General features: G+C 44.1%; 1 protein-coding gene across 2 annotated transcripts in view; it reads right to left on the bottom strand.

The window, feature by feature from the left end:
• Positions 1-12069, bottom strand: part of NSRP1 (nuclear speckle splicing regulatory protein 1) — a 62802-nt gene extending 50733 nt beyond the window's left edge. Inside the window, exon 1 of one of the 2 annotated variants that reach the window (XM_073565428.1) lies at positions 11955-12069. In XM_073565428.1, coding sequence (XP_073421529.1) covers positions 11955-12031 — 77 coding nt within the window. In that variant the 5' untranslated portion in view covers positions 12032-12069. Of the gene's footprint in view, positions 1-9504; positions 9640-11954 lie in introns of those variants that run through there. The other variant, XM_073565429.1, reaches the window with a different exon arrangement.
• Between the last annotated feature and the right edge of the window lie 6915 nt (positions 12070-18984).

Raw genomic sequence — 18984 nt, 5'->3', positions numbered from 1 at the left:
AATCGAGCTGCACGGTGTCGGGTTGTAAGCTCAACACCCACTTGTGGATGCTGGGCCCTCAAGAGGTCTGTTTCTGTTATTTTGAAGGGCTCTGGCACTGATCCTCCTTGCACAAAGGAGGAGGTAGAGGTCCTGCTGCTGGGTTGTTACCCTTCTACGGCCCCATCTACATCTCCTGGTGTACTGGCCTGTCTCCTAGTATCTTCTCCAGGCTCTGGATACTGTGCTGACAAACACAGCTACCCTTCTTGCCATAGCTTTCATTAATGTCCCATCCTGGATGAGCTGCACTTGATGAGCAACTTCTGTGGGTTGTAGACACCACCTCATGCTATTGTACAGTACCTCTAGGGGTGAGAGCAATGACAAAATGAAAAAGTGACCAAAAACAATAGCCATAAAGGATGAGAAACCACTCTCGCTCTTGCTGATAGGTTATAGCTTCAGTTAAAATGTCTCTCCTCTCCAAGTTGCTCTATTGTTTTGAGACTCTTCCTGTCATGGTCCCTATGCTATAACTTAGATCTCTCCAGGCTGGTGATCTCCAAGCATGTCCTTAACTCTCATAAATCACAAGGGTGGCCTGCCCGTTCCAGACATTATTGGGCGGCTCATCTACGGAGGATTCCTTCATGGGCTTCACTTTGGACATATAATAAATGGACAGAAATAAAAAAAAAAATTTATGGCTGGCCCCTATTCACCCGAATTCCTTACTATGGACTACCAAGTCAATCAAGATCTCATTTTCCGTTGGGTCTAATGCAATTCACAAGGGCGGTTTGGCTTTCATGCATGAAGAAGTTTAGTTTCACCTTCCCTAATTCCCTAATGATCTCTTTCATCTATCAACCTTTGTTATCGAATAGTCTTGAGCCCACAATGGTTCATCTGTGGATTTCAGCAGGTCTATGTAGGTTTGCGCACAAAGTTGATGGGGACACGCTGGAGGTCCTTTCGTTTAACACTATCAAGTCTAAATTTCCATTTAAATTTCCAATTTCAAATAAAGAGTTCTTTCAGTTTATACAAATTAGACATCTTGCCCCCTTATTTTATGGCCCTCTGATTTTCAGAAGCTATGCAAAAGGAGCCCATCCACCAAATGATTAATATCAGATATTTATAGGGTTATGAACTACCCTCGGGTGGGGGGGGCAATAGTTAAAACACCCCTATATAAAAAAAAAAAAATTACAGTTAAAAAAAAAGGATGAGAAAAGAGAAATGGTCTGTGTCCATTGATGTGTTACTGTGCTCTGATGCTGTGAGTTTTTTTAAAGTGCTACTTTCCCCACAATTCACCTGAATATACCCATATAACATGTAATGCTTTTCCCATAACAACCCATTAAATATGATACTATACTGCATACAGATGCTGTACATCCATGAGCAACTCAGTCGGACAAATTACGGTAAGTTGACGGTAAATGAAAATGTGTGTGAAGGTTTCTCTACTGTACTAATGTATAAGGTTTGTGCCTGTCCATTGGTGAAAAGCATGACTGTGATATTTATGGTGGCAGATAAGTGAGAATATCAGCCTAATCAGTAGAAAACCTGGGATCTTAGTGAACCATGTTTCTGTGCAATTTCACTATTCTACTTTTACTGGCTTTGACGGGATGATGTGGGATATTAGGGGTAGTAGACCGGTAGCTCTGGCTGAAGGGATGATGTGGGATATTATAGTGAATGTGGCTATGCGGAGTGGGCAGGGCTCTACACTCATCTTTATATTTATAATCATTATAATTTGTTATAACTAACCGTAGTTAGTTACTATGCCCGGGCACCACCGGGCTCTTCAGCTAGTATGATATAAAAGATGTGCCAGGATACTCATCTGTCCACACGTCCATCTGAAAACGTTTTGCCCCCGGACTTGACTTCTCTCTTCACACAGGTAATCAACTGAGCCACCCTGCATGTATTTACTCCATTCACTGCCAGCAAGCAGCCTGAATGATACAACTTCCCACCTCTGCTGCCTCTATTTCTCTGCTGTAATATATCCAAATGGTAATCAACTGAGCCACCCTGCATGTATTTACTCCATTCACTGCCAGCAAGCAGCCTGAATGATACAACTTCCCACCTCTGCTGCCTCTATTTCTCTGCTGTAATATATCCAAATGGTAATCAACTGAGCCACCCTGCATGTATTTACTCCATTCACTGCCAGAAAGCAGCCTGAATGATACAACTTCCCACCTCTGCTGCCTCTATTTCTCTGCTGTAATATATCCAAATGGTACAACTCCATACTTCTGCTGCTTGACCATTTTGCTGCATATTTAAATGTGCTTGCTAAAGCTTTGGTATAATTCATTTGTTGCACTGTATGTAATACTTACTGCTTTAGATCTGTGACTGGGGCCTTTCTAGATCTTATCAGGTGGAAGGTGCTATAGCATTTTGCCACATCTTGGTCTAGTGCCTTTGATCATCTAACCATCCCCTGGTGTGCTGGCCCCAGCTGCCAAATTATACCCAACCATCTCCCACAATCCCTCTCTCCTGACCCTGTAGTGTGGCCTATATATGTAGTAGTTGCTAAGGGGAAGCACGCAGTGTGGGATACAGCACGCAAGCATCCCATAAGCAAAGCATCACAGAAGATAAGCATCCAGCAAAACGGCAGTTATACATGACAGTTAGTCAGGGCAGGAGTCAGGTAACCCACACCTTGCCTTCCCCTTTAACCATGTGCTTTATTTTTATCCTCCTGTGTTCCCTTGCCATCCACATTCATCACCCTATCCCCCCTCCATCACGACTCATACACATCAGCCCCTCTATACTTCCCTCTCCCATGTACAGCTCCCACACACTCCTCACCTTCCTGAGAAACCTCAGCCCATCTTGCCCAAACACATCGCAGAAAAAAACTACTTACAATTCCAACAACTATTGGCTCTTTATCTTCCTTCTCCTACTGATTTCAGGGGACATCTCCCCCAACCCTGGTCCACCATCCCCCAACCTCGACCCCTACCCTACCTCATATCGAAACCACAATAATCTGATTAACATTACTTGCACTCCCTCATCTCAATCTTTTAATTGTGCCCTCTGGAATCCACGGTCTGCTTGTAACAAGCTTCCTTTCCTACACAACTACTTTCTGAACAACTCTCTTAATCTGTTGGCCCTCACTGAAACCTGGATTCAGGATTCTGACACTGTCTCTCCTGCTGCCATTTCCTACGGTGGCTTACAATTCTCTCACTCCCCAAGACCCACAAACAGACCTGGTGGTGGAGTTGGCATACTCCTGTCCCCACAATGCACTTTCCAGGTCATCCCCCCCAGTCCCATCACTCTTATTCCCTTCTTTTGAGGTCCACACCATCAGACTCTTCCGTCCCCTCTCCCTCAGGGTAGCGGTCATATACCGGCCCCCAGGCTCACCCACCCTCTTCCTTGACCACTTTTCAGCCTGGCTGCCACACTTCATGTCCTCAGAACTACCAACCCTCATCCTGGGAGACTTCAACATCCCCATTAACAGCCCTAATTCCACATCTGCATCCCATCTTCTATCACTAACCACCTCTCTAGGCCTCTCACAGCTTTCAACCTCTGAGACACATAAGGACGGTAACACCCTTGATCTGGTCTTCTGCCGGCTCTGTTCAATCTCCCACCTAAACAACTCACCGCTTCCACTCTCTGACCACAACATTCTCTCCTTCACGCTCACAAATCCTCGCCCACCCCAGCTCATTCCTACCTACCACACAGTCAGAAATCTACAAGCTATTAACCCTCAGACACTTTCAGATTCCCTACACTCATCTCTGTCCCCAATCTCCTCTCTTTCCTGTCCTAATCTGGCTGTTCATCACTACAATGACACTCTTAGAAGCACCCTTGACCAAGTAGCTCCCCTCACCCTCAGAACCTCCAAACACAGAGTAAAAGAGCCCTGGCTCACATCGCAAACTCAACTTCTCCAGCGATGCTCCAGGAGTGCTGAACGCCTATGGAGAAAAACCCGCACACCAGAAGACTTCATCCACTTCAAATTTATGTTAAGAACCTATAACGCTGCCCTTCACCTTGCCAAACAGACCTACTTCACCACCCTGATCTCCTCACTAGCCAACAACCCCAAGAAACTTTTTGACACTTTTCACTCCCTCCTCAGGCCAAAAGCACAAGCCCCTATCACAGACATTTGTGCTGACGACCTGGCCTCCCACTTTACAGAAAAAAATAGAGAATATCCGTCAAGAAATCTGCTCCCAACCACCAAGTGCTGTGACTCCCATCCCTTCCTACATCTCCCCTGGCTCACTCTCCACATTTGATCCCATAACAGAAGAAGAAGTCTCCAGACTCCTCTCTTCTTCTCGTCCGACTACATGCACTACCGACCCCATTCCCTCACATCTCCTCCAGTCTCTCTCTCCAGTCGTCACAACCCACCTAACTACAATCTTTAATCTCTCCCTCTCCTCGGGCATTTTCCCATCCTCCTTCAAACACGCCATCGTTACTCCACTACTAAAGAAACCTGCTCTCGACCCATCCTGCACAAACAACTACAGACCAGTCTCCAATCTCCCCTTCATCTCTAAACTTTTGGAACGCCTAGTTTACTCCCGCCTTACCCGTTACCTCTCCATTCACTCCCTTCTAGACCCTTCACAGTCCAGCTTCCGCCCCCTACATTCGACTGAAACTGCACTCATCAAAGTGACCAATGACCTTCTGACAGCAAAACGTAACGGTGACCACTCCCTGCTCATTCTTCTTGACCTATCTGCAGCTTTCGATACTGTTGACCACCATCTCCTACTCTCTAGGCTCCAGTCACTAGGCATTAAGGACACTGCACTCTCCTGGTTCTCTTCCTATCTCTCTGACCGCTCCTTCAGTGTTTTGTTCTCTGGCTCCACGTCATCTCCTCTTCCTCTTGCTGTCGGGGTACCTCAGGGCTCAGTCCTTGGCCCCCTTCTTTTCTCTCTCTAAACGGCCCCAATTGGACAGACCATCAGCAGATTTGGCTTTCAGTACCATCTTTATGCTGATGACACACAACTATACACGTCTTCCCCCGACCTTACCCCCGCTGTACTACAGAACGCCAGTGACTGTCTGTCCGCAGACTCCAATATCATGTCCGCTCTCTATCTGAAACTCAACCTCTCCAAAACTGAACTTCTTCTGCTCCCGCCGTCTACTAACCTCCCTAAATCTGACATTTCCTTCTCCGTGGGTGGTACCACAATAACACCCCGGCAGCAGGTGCGCTGTCTGGGTGTTATGTTTGACACCAATCTCTCCTTTACATCCCATATACAATCCCTTGCCCGCTCTTGCCGCTTACACCTAAAGAACATCTCTAGAATCCGCCCTTTTCTCACTATGGAAACAACAAAAACCCTCACTGTTGCATTGATCCACTCTCGCCTGGATTACTGCAACGCTCTATTAATTGGCCTCCCCGTCACTCGACTATCCCCTCTCCAGTCCATACTCAATGCAGCAGCCAGGATTGTCCATCTGGGTAATCGGTACTCGGACGCGTCCGCTCTTCGCCAGTCCTTACATTGGCTGCCCATTCATTATAGGATCCAATTCAAAGTACTTGTTCTCACCCACAAAGCTCTCCACAGTGTGGCACCCCTTACATCTCTTCTCTCATTTCTGTCTATCGGCCTAGCCGATCGCTGCGCTCTGCAAACGACTTTCGACTAACCTCTGCACTAATCCGTACCTCCCACTCCCGACTCCAAGACTTCTCCCGTGCTGCTCCTATCCTCTGGAATGCTCTACCCCAAGAAATCAGGACTATCCACAATTTGCAGTTTTAGGCGCTCCCTCAAAACACACCTGTTCAGAGCGGCCTATCACATTCACTAATCAAAGTCATTCTCTGTGTAAGTGTGCGTGCGTAGCCCATTCACTATCTCCATCCATCCTTCACTCCTGCAAGATGGCTGGACCTTCATTGTAAATACACCATTGTAAATACACACCTGTACTCTGTATCTCCCTCACCTCATTGTAGATTGTACGCTCTCACGAGCAGGGTCGTCTTATTTCGTCTTATTTTGCTTTAATTATTGCATTGTTAGCGTTGTTACTTATGACTTGTGTTTTGAAACTGTTAAACTGTAAAGCGCTGCGGAATATGTTGGCGCTATATAAATAAAGATTATTATTATTATTATTTATCAGGAGAGCTATGGTCAAAGGATCCACACATGCATATCCTGCAGTTAGCTTGCACTTCTCATATCTAAGTCCCCACTTTATATATTCATTCAATGGGTGGTTGAACCACTATGATACCTAAGTGTGCCACAGTAACCAACTGCGCATGTCGGAGAAAGTCTCGGCACTAGAGCTCCGGCAGTTTTGCGGCACATGCGCTGTTCTGAAAGATGGTTTCTCCTTGAATGTGCCGAAGATCCTGGAAAAGTTTGTGTGCACAGTAGCCAACCATTCAAATATATCATGAAGAGGTACACGCATCTCCTGCGACAGTGTAAGTGGGTTTGCGTAAGCGCAGACTGTGTTTCATCCACTCTCGGTCCCTTCTGTCTAGCAGAGGGGTTAGTCTATTGACAGCACCATAGATACACTTGTACATATTACTGTGCCTTCAACGCAGCTCTCACTGCATCAAGGAGATAAATTGGAACAATCTACAATCCCTGGCAAAAATTATGGAATTACCGGCCTTGGAGGATGTTCATTCAGTTGTTTAATTTTGTAGAAAAAAAGCAGATCACAGACATGGCACAAAACTAAAGTCATTTCAAATGGCAACTTTCTGGCTTTAAGAAACACGAAAAGAAATCAAGAACAAAAAACGTGGTAGTCAGTAATGGTTACTTTTTTAGACCAAGCAGAGGGGAAAAATTATGGAATCACTCAATTCTGAGGGAAAAAATTATGGAATCACCCTCTACATTTTCATTCTCAAAACCAACACCTGCATCAAATTAGATCTGCTCATTAGTCTGCATCTAAAAAGGAGTGATCACACCTTGGAGAGCTGTTGCACCAAGTGGGCTGACATGAATCATGAGAGATATCAATTGAAACAAAGGAGAGGATTATTAAACTCTTAAAAGAGGGTAAATCATCATACAATATTACAAAAGATGTTGCTTGTTCACAGTCAGCTGTGTCTAAAATCTGGACCAAATACAAACAACATGGGAAGGTTGTTAAAGGCAAACATACTGGTAGATCAAGGAAGACATCGAAGCGTCAAGACCGAAAACTTAAAGCAATATGTCTCCAAAACAGGAAATGCACAACAAAACAAATGATGAATGAATGGGAGGAAACTGGAGTCAACGTCTGTGACCGAACTGTATGAAACCGCCTAAAGGAAATGGGATTTACATACAGAAAAGCTCAACGAGGCAGATAAGTGATACTAGGTAAGTGATACTAGAATTGGATGATATAAAGTCACTGAGGACCGGGTCCGCTTGAAAGATGCCCCAATGTTTCTTGACAGAATCATATAGAAGATTAAACCGATTATCATGGGTTCCCATATTTCTCGGTTTTTCATTCAAATTTTCTCTTATTAGGATATAACAGATTGTCTATCCAATCTCACCGTATTGTGGTAGGCTGAGTCCAGAACTTCCTTGAGATAACCTCTTCCTAGGAATCTATGTCTCAAATCTCAGGCTTGTACATGAAAATCATCTAAATTGGAACACTTTCTCGTTATCCGTATAAACTGCCCCTTAGGGATTCTTTTCTTCAGTGGACTGGGTGATGGTGTTTCCATCTTAACAGCCTATTGGTGGCAGTGGGCTTTCAGTATCCTTTTTATTTCTGCCAACAATCAGATCTAGAAAGGGGATTTCCTTCTCAATGATCTCTGATGTGAACCTCAGGCCAAATCTGTGGTCATTGAGGAATTAGAAAAAAAAAAAAAGTTCTATTATGATTATCATATGATACTTATTTCACCCGCTGTATATTGGTAGCGAAATACATACATTTTTATCGCCATAAACCTATTGTCCTAGAAAATCATGCCATGAAAGCGAAATCCAAAATTGCATTATTCTGTTCAGTATTTCACGTCACTTGGAATTTTTTTCACGCTCAGCAGTCCATTATATGGTAAAGCAGATGTCATACAAAATAACTCAAGACTGCAATAAAAAGCCCTCATCTGGTTATGTTGATGGAGAAATTAAAAAAAAAAAAAAATGGTTCATAGAAGAAGAGGAAGAAATGAAAATGCAAAAAAAAATTGTTCCATCCTTATAGGGTTAACGGTGTTTATTATGACCCAGGAAAGATGTATATCTTTGTAATGTGTTAGCCAGAAGAATATTCAGAATTGAGAGTCCTCAGTGGTTGATACCATTAAAAGGTATCAACCACTGAAGACTCTCAATTCTGAATATTTTTCTATTATGACCCAGTCATTTCAAATAACATATATTGAATTACACATTGTACATGACACTCTTTAGTACATCCCACACTGGATAAATACTACATACCATACCAGACCCCTAAACAAAATACAGATCTTAAATCCTAAACTCACAAGATAAAAAAAAAAATACAGACCACCATAAATACATCTATCTCAGACTGACATGATTAAAAAAATAAAAGCCTTCTGGAATTATGGGTCCAACAAGTACAAACCCCAGAGCAGACATTCAGAAACTCCCCCCCACCCAGTAGCATCAGGACATTACCGACTGTTGCACCTGGGAGGGTAGGGAACTGCGGGCTCAGTAAAGAGGTGAGTGGTCACCTGGAAAATTTGCTGCCTCTTCTATGAGATGGCTCCTCTTCTCCCGTTACTTAGTAAGAAATAACTAGACTTATCTATAAGTGGCACCTGGACAAAGGTAGTATCAGGTCACACACATATGCCATGGATGACCCTGCATAAAGTCACCAATAGTGATGAGTGAACGTTCTGATAAGGTGTTATCTGAGCATGCTTGGGTGCTAACAGTGTGTCTTCAGCGTGCTCGAAAAATTCATTTGCGTTTCCGTGCCTGCATATCTCGCTGCTGTTTGACAGGCAATCACGACATATGTTGCAGCTGTTGAACAGACGCGAGACATGCAGCAGTGGGGACCCGAACATATTTTTTGGACACGCGGTTAGAATACGAGCATGCTCACTCATCACTAGTCACCGTCTTACCCAGGATTTATATGTACATTGGTACAAATATACAATAGATATAAAATTACACACGCACTGCTGTATGTATGTGTGTGTGTGTGTATATATATATATATATATATACACACACACACACATACATTGTATGGCTCCAGATGCTGCAGGGTTACAGCTTGATCATATTCTGACAGCTGCACACACCGGTCGCAGCCTTCTCTATTAGCCACACAACATTCCGCTCCAGAAACATGGACAATAATGACGCAGGAGCGGAGCATTATATATACGGGACATGACACTCTGGCGTTGCTAACTACAGCTTGTCACACACAACCTGCGCGGCTGCCACTTACTGCTTCCCGGGAGCCGCCATCTTTCCTGCGCAGTGGACGTGCGCCGTGTCCGCAGCTGCACATTCGGCATTTTGTTTAGTGTCATTATCACACAGGTCACACCTTATGCGTCTAAAACTCCATGTCGTGTGATAACGTCTCTTGTACGTGCGTAGGTATGTATGTATTGAAAGTAAATTTGATCCAGAGTCGTGACGAATCTGCGGACGCAAATGGCAATACAAGAGGAAGTGACAAAGGGATCTCTGGGAAATGTAGTTTCCGCCGCTCAGAGTCGCGCACGGCCAGAATGAGAAGTTGTTGTCGCCTTCATTGGCGGCATCTATACGACAAACCGTTGCCGTGTCTCATAAGCCAACATCACAATGCGCCATATCTGTAGCAAAAAAACACCTGGACCCAGTTGTACGGTTTGAAACTCGTTGGCAACCAGTGCAAAGTCTACGTCATGGCTCCTTACCGTCATGGCTGGGTGATAGTATCGGGCTTCTAAGCGACTTTGTAAGGGTCTGTGCACACATTAGTATTTGGTGCAGAAATTTCTGCTTCTCTTGCAGGAAAACGCACTTTTTTACTTGCGTTTTTGTTGCAGATTTTCCCCCATTTATTGACATGCTGCAGATTACAAAGAAGCAGCGTGTGCACGAGTCTCCAGGATTCTTGTTCACTTTGCCGGCCATAGGAAACCCTTCAGGTTTTTTGACAAACCTGCACTGAAAAAAAACGCAACGTGTGCACACAGCCTTTCTCCTGCGTCTATTATAGTTACTCCCTTGCCTGGGCCAAATATTATACATCCATCCATTGTGGCTTAAATTTTTGTATTTTTTTTTTTTTTAAATGGGCACAAGGTTCTTAATTATAAGGTTTTCTTGGCTCCACTCAGCTGTTCTATTCAACTTTCACACTGTCAGGACTTCACATTTTTGTCAGTTTGAGAGGTTGTCATGAGGTGTGCATACTGTAGATCACGTGCTGACTAGTCTCACCTCTGCTTCACTTAATAGAACTTTGAGAAAAGCAGGAGTAGTTGATAGTCGGCACATGACCTCCAGGGTGCAAATCTCATGACAACTGCCCAAGCAAGGAAAAAGAGCACAATCCTGACCATATGCATGTTGCACACTGTTAGGGTATGTGCAGACGTTTAGTAATTGTCAGCGTCCTTCGAATTCCGCGCCAATTCGCGGCCGGGGGCAACTAATCAGCGTCGCGGGATTTCCGTTACAGACAGAATTAGACGATTATATAGTAGATGGGGACATTACTACAAGTGGGGAGCAGGATGGGACATTACTGTAAGATAGGGATGTTACTACAAGAGGGGGACCAAGATGGGACATTACTACAATATGCTGACCAGAATGGGGACATTACTACAAGATGGGGACCAGGGTGGGACTCTACTACAACATGGGGACATTACTACAAGATGGGGACCAGGGTGGGGTCATTACTACAACTTGGGGACATTACTACAAGATGCTGACCAGAATGGGACTGGGACAAGGATGAGACATTACTTTAAGGTGGGGAAATTGCTACAAGATGCTGACCAGAAAGGGAACATTACAACAAGATGGGGACCAGGATGGGACGTTACGTTACTATAAGATGAGGACATTATTACAAGATGGGAACCAGGGTGGGACATTACTGTAAGATGGGGGACATTATTACAAGATGCTGACCAGAATAGGGACATTACTATAAGATGGGGACCAAGGTGAGATATTACTACAAGATGCTGACCAGAATGGGGACATTACTACAAGATGGGGACCAGGGTGGGGTCATTACTACCAGATTGGGGCAAGGATGGGACATTACTATAAGATGCTGACCAGAATGGGAACATTACAACAAGATGGGGACCAGGATGAGACGTTACGTTACTATAAGATGAGGACATTATTACAAGATGGGAACCAGGGTGGGACATTACTATAAGATGAGGACATTATTACAAGATGGGAACCAGGGTGGGACATTACTGTGAGATGGGGACATTATTTCAAGATGGACATTACTATAAGATAAGGATATTACTACAAGATAGGGAAACTAGTACAAGATGCGAACATTTCTATATGATCAATCAGAATTACTATATGGTGCTAATTGTAAGGCAACTTTACTGTATGTGGCCAATTAGGGGACACAAAATGGAAATAAAAATTGTAAAAACAATTAAAAATAAAGTATTAAAAAAACCATTGAAACTAAAATCACAATTTTATGTATAAACTGTGATGCTAAGTCACTTACGGACAAGCCGTGAGACAGGGTAGTCAGGAGGTCCGAGGTCAGATACCAGGAGAGCTTGTGGTACAGAGGGGCAAGACAAAGGCTTGGTCATGTAACAGTCCAGGTTCAAATGCCAGGAGGGTACGTCACGATAAGGAAGTAAGATAAACAGATAGTTAAAGGCAAAGTCCGGGTTCAGGCACCTGAGATCAGACAGCGTCAAGAGCAAAAGGAATAATCCACATGAATGGTCACGACAAACCCTGGGTTCCGGCAACATGATCAGTGAATAAGACACAAACTAAGCACACTCCAGGCTAAGCTACAGCTGACATTGGCTGCTCACAGCTATCCAGCTAAATAGCTAGAAAATCACCAAGGAAGGGTGGCACCTGGGGAAATGCCCGCAGGCTTGGCCAGATTGTGCCACTGGGCTGTCAGTCAAAATGGTGGATTGGATGACTGGACTGTCACAGTGTCCCTAGGCCACAGTGAAGATGAAACTGTGACAAACTAAAGTAAGCAAAAAAGTGCACGTTTGTTATGGCTGCACTCGTAATGACCAAGCTATAAAACTACCGTAACCCATACGATCAATGCCATTTACAGTACAGACCAAAAGTTTGGACACACCTCATTCAAAGAGTTTTCTTTATTTTTATGACTATGAAAATTGTAGATTCACTCTGAAGGCATCAAAACTATGAATTCACACATGTGGAATTATATAATTAACAAAAAAGTGTGAAACAACTGAAAATATGTCTTATATTCTAGGTTCTTCAAAGTAGCCACCTTTTGCTTTGATTACTGTTTTGCACACTCTTGGCATTCTCTTGATGAGCTTCAAGAGGTAGTCACCGGAAATGGTTTTCACTTCACAGGTGTGCCTTGTCAGGTTTAATAAGTGGGATTTCTTGCCTTTTAAATGGGGTTGGGACCATCAGTTGTGTTGTGCAGAAGTCTGGTGGATACACAGCTGATAGTCCTACTGAATAGACTGTTAGAATTTGTATTATGACAAGAAGAAAGCAGCTAAGTAAAGAAAAACGAGTGGCCATCATTACTTTAAGAAATGAAGGTGTTGGGCGTCAGGTTCCTGTCGCTGCACAGCAGGAATCCCAAGCCTTGCATCCGGCAGCCTCCCATTCCTCTTCGGCCGCAGAGGAACCTGCTCAGCAGACTCGTCGATCCCGGCGCTCTGCTCAAAACAGCTCTGTGGGTTTGGTTGCTGCAGCCACCTCTGGCCCAGCTATAGCAACGCATGCTGGTCAGCAGCGAGCTACTCCAGGGACTAAGTCCTCCTTTCAGTCTAGTGATGTGTCGCTCGCGAACGATCCGACACAAAGAGCTGGCTCCCTGCTGCGAATGATGGGAGCCGGCACCCCAGTGAGAGCCACTAAAATCCTTGACTGGCTCTCACTGAGTGTAAAATCCTGGTGTTCTGCAGGCATAACTCCGCCCACCTGAACAAAACCTTGCCCACTCAGCAATGCAATTGGGTCTTAGAAAGTGGACGGGGCTTATGCGACAGGTGGGCGGAGTTATGGACGCCTGAGCATGTAAGCAATAGGGATCCATTTAGGATCCAAAAAGAGCCGGCTCTTTTTGGTGAGCGGAGCCGTAAGAGCCAGATCACCAAAAAATAGCCAGACTGCCCATCACTATTTCAGTCCACTGAGCATGCCCTTGGGACGATCTCTTATTAGAGATCGGAGGTCACATGCTCAGGTCCTTCTCCAGCTCAGATTGGACCATCAGAAAGGTCAGGAAGGTTCCGGAAGGACGCGGCTATAGAAGGTTCGCATGGTCGCTTGGCCATGCACTAGTATAGACTGCATTATCAGACTATGAGGAGTGTCGTATGCATGTATGAATGTCTCTGGTGAATGACTCATTAAGAAACCCCTACACTTGGTGCGCATGTGTTGTGCAGCCTAGCCTGCTAGCACCCAGGCTTAGGTGTAGGTAGGACAGAGTCTGAGGCTGTGTGCACACGCTGCGGATTATGTGCGGATTCATCCGCGCGGATTTTGTAAAATCCGCAGGTGAAACCGCAGGTCAAAAGACCTGCGGTTTTACCTGCGGATTGCTCTGCGGTTTTGCCCTGCGGTTTTTCATCTCCTCAATGGAGGAGATGGCAAACCGCAGGAGAATCCGCAGAAAGAATTGACATGTCAATTCTTTCTGCGGATTGAAAACCGCAGATAATCCGCGCGGAAAATTCTGCACCGTCTGCACTGCGGTTTTTGATTCCCATAGGGAATCATGGTACTGTACACCGCAGCAAAAACTGCTGCGGGTCCGCAGCGGCCAAAACCGCTGCGGAACCGCAGCAAAATCCGCAGCGTGTGCACACAGCCTGAGACAGGCATCAGTGTCCACGGTGCACGTGCTCGACACTCCACAGCATCTATAGTGGCGTCCGCAGGTGCGATGCCGCGTGCTCAGAAGGTCTAGAGGGACTCTGACCCCGTGTCCTTGGGGCAGAGTTCTGTGACCGCTTTCTGTGCGCTCCGTGGCCGGGCTCTGTGAGCTAAACAGGCACCGGCATTTAAGTTCTGCGGTAGCGCGGCTCTGAGTTAACAGAGTTCGCTTCTGTTCACACTGGGTGACGTTAACCCACATGTGACCTTTTGTACACCGCTTTGTACTTCCGCCATTACTAAGCAGCAGTTTACCACCCCTGCACGGTGGATCCCGGGCTGCGAACGCACCTTACTATTATTATTTGGTGCGTTCCGCTAGCCCTAACAGAAGGTCAGTCAGTCCGAAAAATTGGGAAAAACCATCAAGCACTACAAAGAAACTGGCTCACAACTCCCTGAGAGTACTGTACCTGATGCAACATGCGCATAATCATCACAAACCCCTAGTTTTGATGGGTACAGATGCAGAGAAGGCATTTGATAGGGTGGACTGAACATTTATGCGTGAGACCCTGGTGAGGTTTGGCTTTCCCACCCATGGTTATCGAAGCCATCTTTCAAATGTACAAGTCTCCAGCCGCAAAAGTAAGGGTAAATGGGAATTTCTCACCTCCCTTTGAGATCAAAAATGGCACACGTCAGGGCTGCCCCCTCTCACCAGCGTTGTTTGTCCTAACCATTGAAGCGTTAATTCAGAGTAGTAGACAGCACCCGGCAGTAGAGGGCATTAGGATTGCGGACTCCGCACATGTAGTGGCGCGGTTCGCAGACGACCTTCTCTTGCTCCTATCGGACCCGGAGAGAGAAATCCCGGCGGTATTGGAGAAGTTTGAGGCTTTTGGAGAGCTTTCGAACTTCAAGATCAACTTGGAGAAATCTGAGGCGATGGGTATAAACATAAGTCCTAAAACGATCCAAAATCTAAAAGCAGCTTTTCCAATTAACCCCTTCACCCCAAGGGTGGTTTGCACATTCATGACCGGGCCAATTTTTACAATTCTGACCACTGTACCTTTATGAGGTCATAACTGGAACGCTTCCATGGATCCCGGTGATTCTGACATTGTTTTCTCGTGACATATTGTACTTCATGTTAGTGGTAAAATTTCATTCAAATAACTTGCGTTTATTTGTGAGAAAAACGGAAATTTGGCGAAAATTTTGAAAATTTCGCAATTTTCCAACTTTGAATTTTTCTGCCCTTAAATCGCAGAGATACGGCACACAAAAAACTTGATAACTAACATTTCCCACATGTTTACTTTACATCAGCACAATTTTGGAACCAAAATTTTTTTTTGTTAGGAAGTTATAAGGGTTAAAAGTTGACCAGCGATTTCTCATTTTTACAACACCATTTTATTATTAGGACCACATCACATTTGAAGCCACTTTGAGGGGTCTATATGATAGAAAATACCCAAAAGTGACACCATTCTAAAAACTGCACCCCTTAAAGTGCTCAAAACCACATTCAAGAAGTTTATTAACCCTTTAGGTGCGTCACAGGAATTTTTTTGAATATTTAAAAAAAAATGAACATCTAACTTTTTTTCATAAAAAAAATACTTCAGGTTCAATTTTTTTTATTTTCCCAAGGGTAACAGGAGAAATTGGACTGCAAAAGTTATTGTGCAATTTGTCCTGAGTACGCAGATACCTGATATGTGGGGGGGAACCACTGTTTCGGTGCATGGCAGAGCTCAGAATGGAAGGAGCGCCGTTTGACTTTTTCAATGCAAAATTGGCTGGAATTCAGATTGGACGCCATGTCACGTTTGGAGAGTCCCTGATGTACCTAAACAGTGGAAACCTCCTACAAGTGACCCCATTTTGGAAACTAGACCCCCCAAGGAACTTATCTAGATATGTGGTGAGAACTTTGAACCCACAAGGGCTTTACAGAAGTTTATAACGTACAGCGGTACAATTAAAAAATCATATTTTTTCCACAAAAATGATCTTTTCACCCCAATTTTTATTTTCCCAAGGGTAACAGGACCCTAAAAGTTATTGTGCAATTTGTCCTGAGTACGCTGATACCCCACATGTGGGGGTAAACCACTATTTGGGCGCATGGCAGAGCTCGGAAGGGAAGCAGCGCCATTTGACGTTTTTGGCTGGAATTGAGATCGGACACCATGTCGCGTTTGGAAAACCCCTGATGTACCAAAACAGTGGAAACCCCCCACAAATGACACCATTTTGGAAACTAGACCCCCTAAGGAACTTATCTAGATGTGTGGTGAGAACTTTGAACCCCCATGGGCTTCACAGAAGTTTATAACATAAAGCCATACAATTAAAAAATCATATTTTTTCCACAAAAATGATCTTTTCACCCTCAATTCTTATTTTTCCAAGGGTAACAGGACCCTAAAAGTTATTGTGCAATTTGTCCTGAGTACGCTGATACCCCACATGTGGGGGTAAACCACTATTTGGGCGCATGGCAGAGCTCGGAAGGGAAGCAGCGCCATTTGACGTTTTTGGCTGGAATTGAGATCGGACACCATGTCGCGTTTGGAAAACTCCTGATGTACCAAAACAGTGGAAACCCCCCACAAATGACACCATTTTGGAAACTAGACCCCCTAAGGAACTTATCTAGATGTGTGGTGAGCACTTTGACCCCCCCAGTGCTTCACAGAAGTTTATAATACCCGGGCGTGAAAATAAAAAATTTGTATTTTTTTCCACAAACATGATCTTTTAGTCACCATTTTTTTTATTTTCCCAAGGGCACCAGGAGAAATTGGACCCCAAAAGTTGTTGTCCAATTTGTCCTGAGTATGCTGATACCCCATATGTGGGAGAAAACTACTGTATGGGCACACGTCGGGGCTCGGAAGGGAAGTAGTGACGTTTTGGAATGCAGACTTTGATGGAATGGTCTGCGGGTGTCATGTTGCCTTTGGAGAGCCCCTAATGTACCTAAACAGTGGAAACCCCCCACAAATGACCCCATTTTGAAAACTAGACCCACTAAGGAACTTATCTAGATGTGAGGTGAGCACTTTGAACCCCCAAGGGCTTCACAGAAGTTTATAATGCCAGGGCATGAAAATAAAAAAATCGTATTTTTTCCAGAAACATGATCAATTAGTCCCCAATTTTTTCATTTTCCCAAGGGTAACAGGAGAAATTGGACCCCCAAAAGTTGTTGTCCAATTTGGCCTGAGTACGCTGACACCCCATATGTGGGAGAAAACTACTGTATGGACACACGTCGGGGCTCGGAAGGGAAGCAGTGACGTTTTGGAATGCAGACTTTGATGGAATGGTCTGCGGGTGTCGTGCGTTTGGAGAGCCCCTGATGTACCTAAACTATTGAAACTCCCCACAAGTGACCCCATTTTGGACACTAGACCCCCCACGGAACTTATCTAGATGTGTGGTGAGCACTTTGAACCCCCAAGTGCTTCACAGAAGTTTATAACACTCGGACGTGAAAATAAAAAAATCATTTTTTTCCACAAAAATGATATTTTTGCCCCCAATTTTTTATTTTCCTAAGGGTAACAGGAGAAATTGGACCCCAAAAACTGTTTTGCAATTTGTCCTGAGTAGGCTGATACCCTACATGTGGGGGTGAAACACTGTTTGGGCGCATGGCAGAGCTTGGAAGGGAAGGAGCACCATTTGACTTTTTCAACTCAGAATTGGCTGGAATTGAGATCAGATGCCATGTTGCATTTGGAGAGCCCCTGATGTGCCCAAACAGTGGAAACCCCCAATTATAACCCTAACCCTAGCCCTAACCCTAGCCCTAACCCTAACCCTAGCCCTAACCCTAGCCCTAACCCTAGCCCTAACCCTAGCCCTAACCCTAGCCCTAGCCCTAACCCTAACCCTAATGGGAAAATGGAGATAAATACTTTTTTTTTAATTTTATTATTTTTCCCTAACTAAGGGGGTGATAACGGGGGGTTTGATTTACTATTTATGGCGGTTTTTATATTTGGCAGCTGTCGCACGCTAAAAGACGCTTTTTATTGTAAAAATAGTTTTTGCATCACCACATATTGAGAGCTATAATTTTTCCGTATTTTGACCCACCGAGTCATGTGAGGTCTTATTTTTTGCGGGACGAGTTGACGTTTTTATTGGTACCATTCTTGGGCACGTGACATTTTTTGATCGCTTTTTATTCCTATTTTTGGGACGCAGAATGAACAAAAACCAGCGTTTCATGAATTTCTTTTGAGGGGGTGCGTTTACACCGTTCCGCGTGCGGTAAAATTGATAAAGCGGTTTTATTCTTTGGGTCAGTACGGTTACAGCGATATCTCATTTAGGTCTTTTTTTATGTTTTTGTCGGTTTTATGCAATGAAAACTATTTTATATAAAAAATAATTATTTTTGCATCGCTTTATTCTGCGAGCTATAACTTTTTTATTTTTTTGCTGATGATGCTGTGTGGCAGCTCGTTTTTTGCGGGACAAGATGACGTTTTCAGCGGTACCATGGATATTTATATGCGTCTTTTTGATCGCGCGTTATTACACTTTTTGTTTGGCGGTATGATAATAAATCATTATTTTTTGCTTCGTTTTTTATTTTTATTTTTTAAGGGGTTCGCTAAAGGGGTTAACTAATGGGACAGTTTTATAGGGTGGGTCATTACGGACGCGGCGATACCTAATATGTGTACTTTTATTTTTTTTTATTATTATTATTTCCAAAAAATGGATTTATTGGGGGAATATTTTTTTTTTTTTTCTAATTTATTTGGCGATTTTTTTTTTAATTATTTTAACAGTTTTTTTAATTTTTTTTTTACTTTATTAAATAGTCCCAGGT

The sequence above is a fragment of the Dendrobates tinctorius genome, unplaced genomic scaffold (genome assembly GCF_039654945.1).
Source record: "Dendrobates tinctorius isolate UK_male_01 unplaced genomic scaffold, ASM3965494v1 ptg000016l, whole genome shotgun sequence".
Classification (NCBI taxonomy): Eukaryota; Metazoa; Chordata; class Amphibia; order Anura; family Dendrobatidae; genus Dendrobates; species Dendrobates tinctorius.
This window is presented reverse-complemented; position numbering and strand designations above follow the sequence as displayed.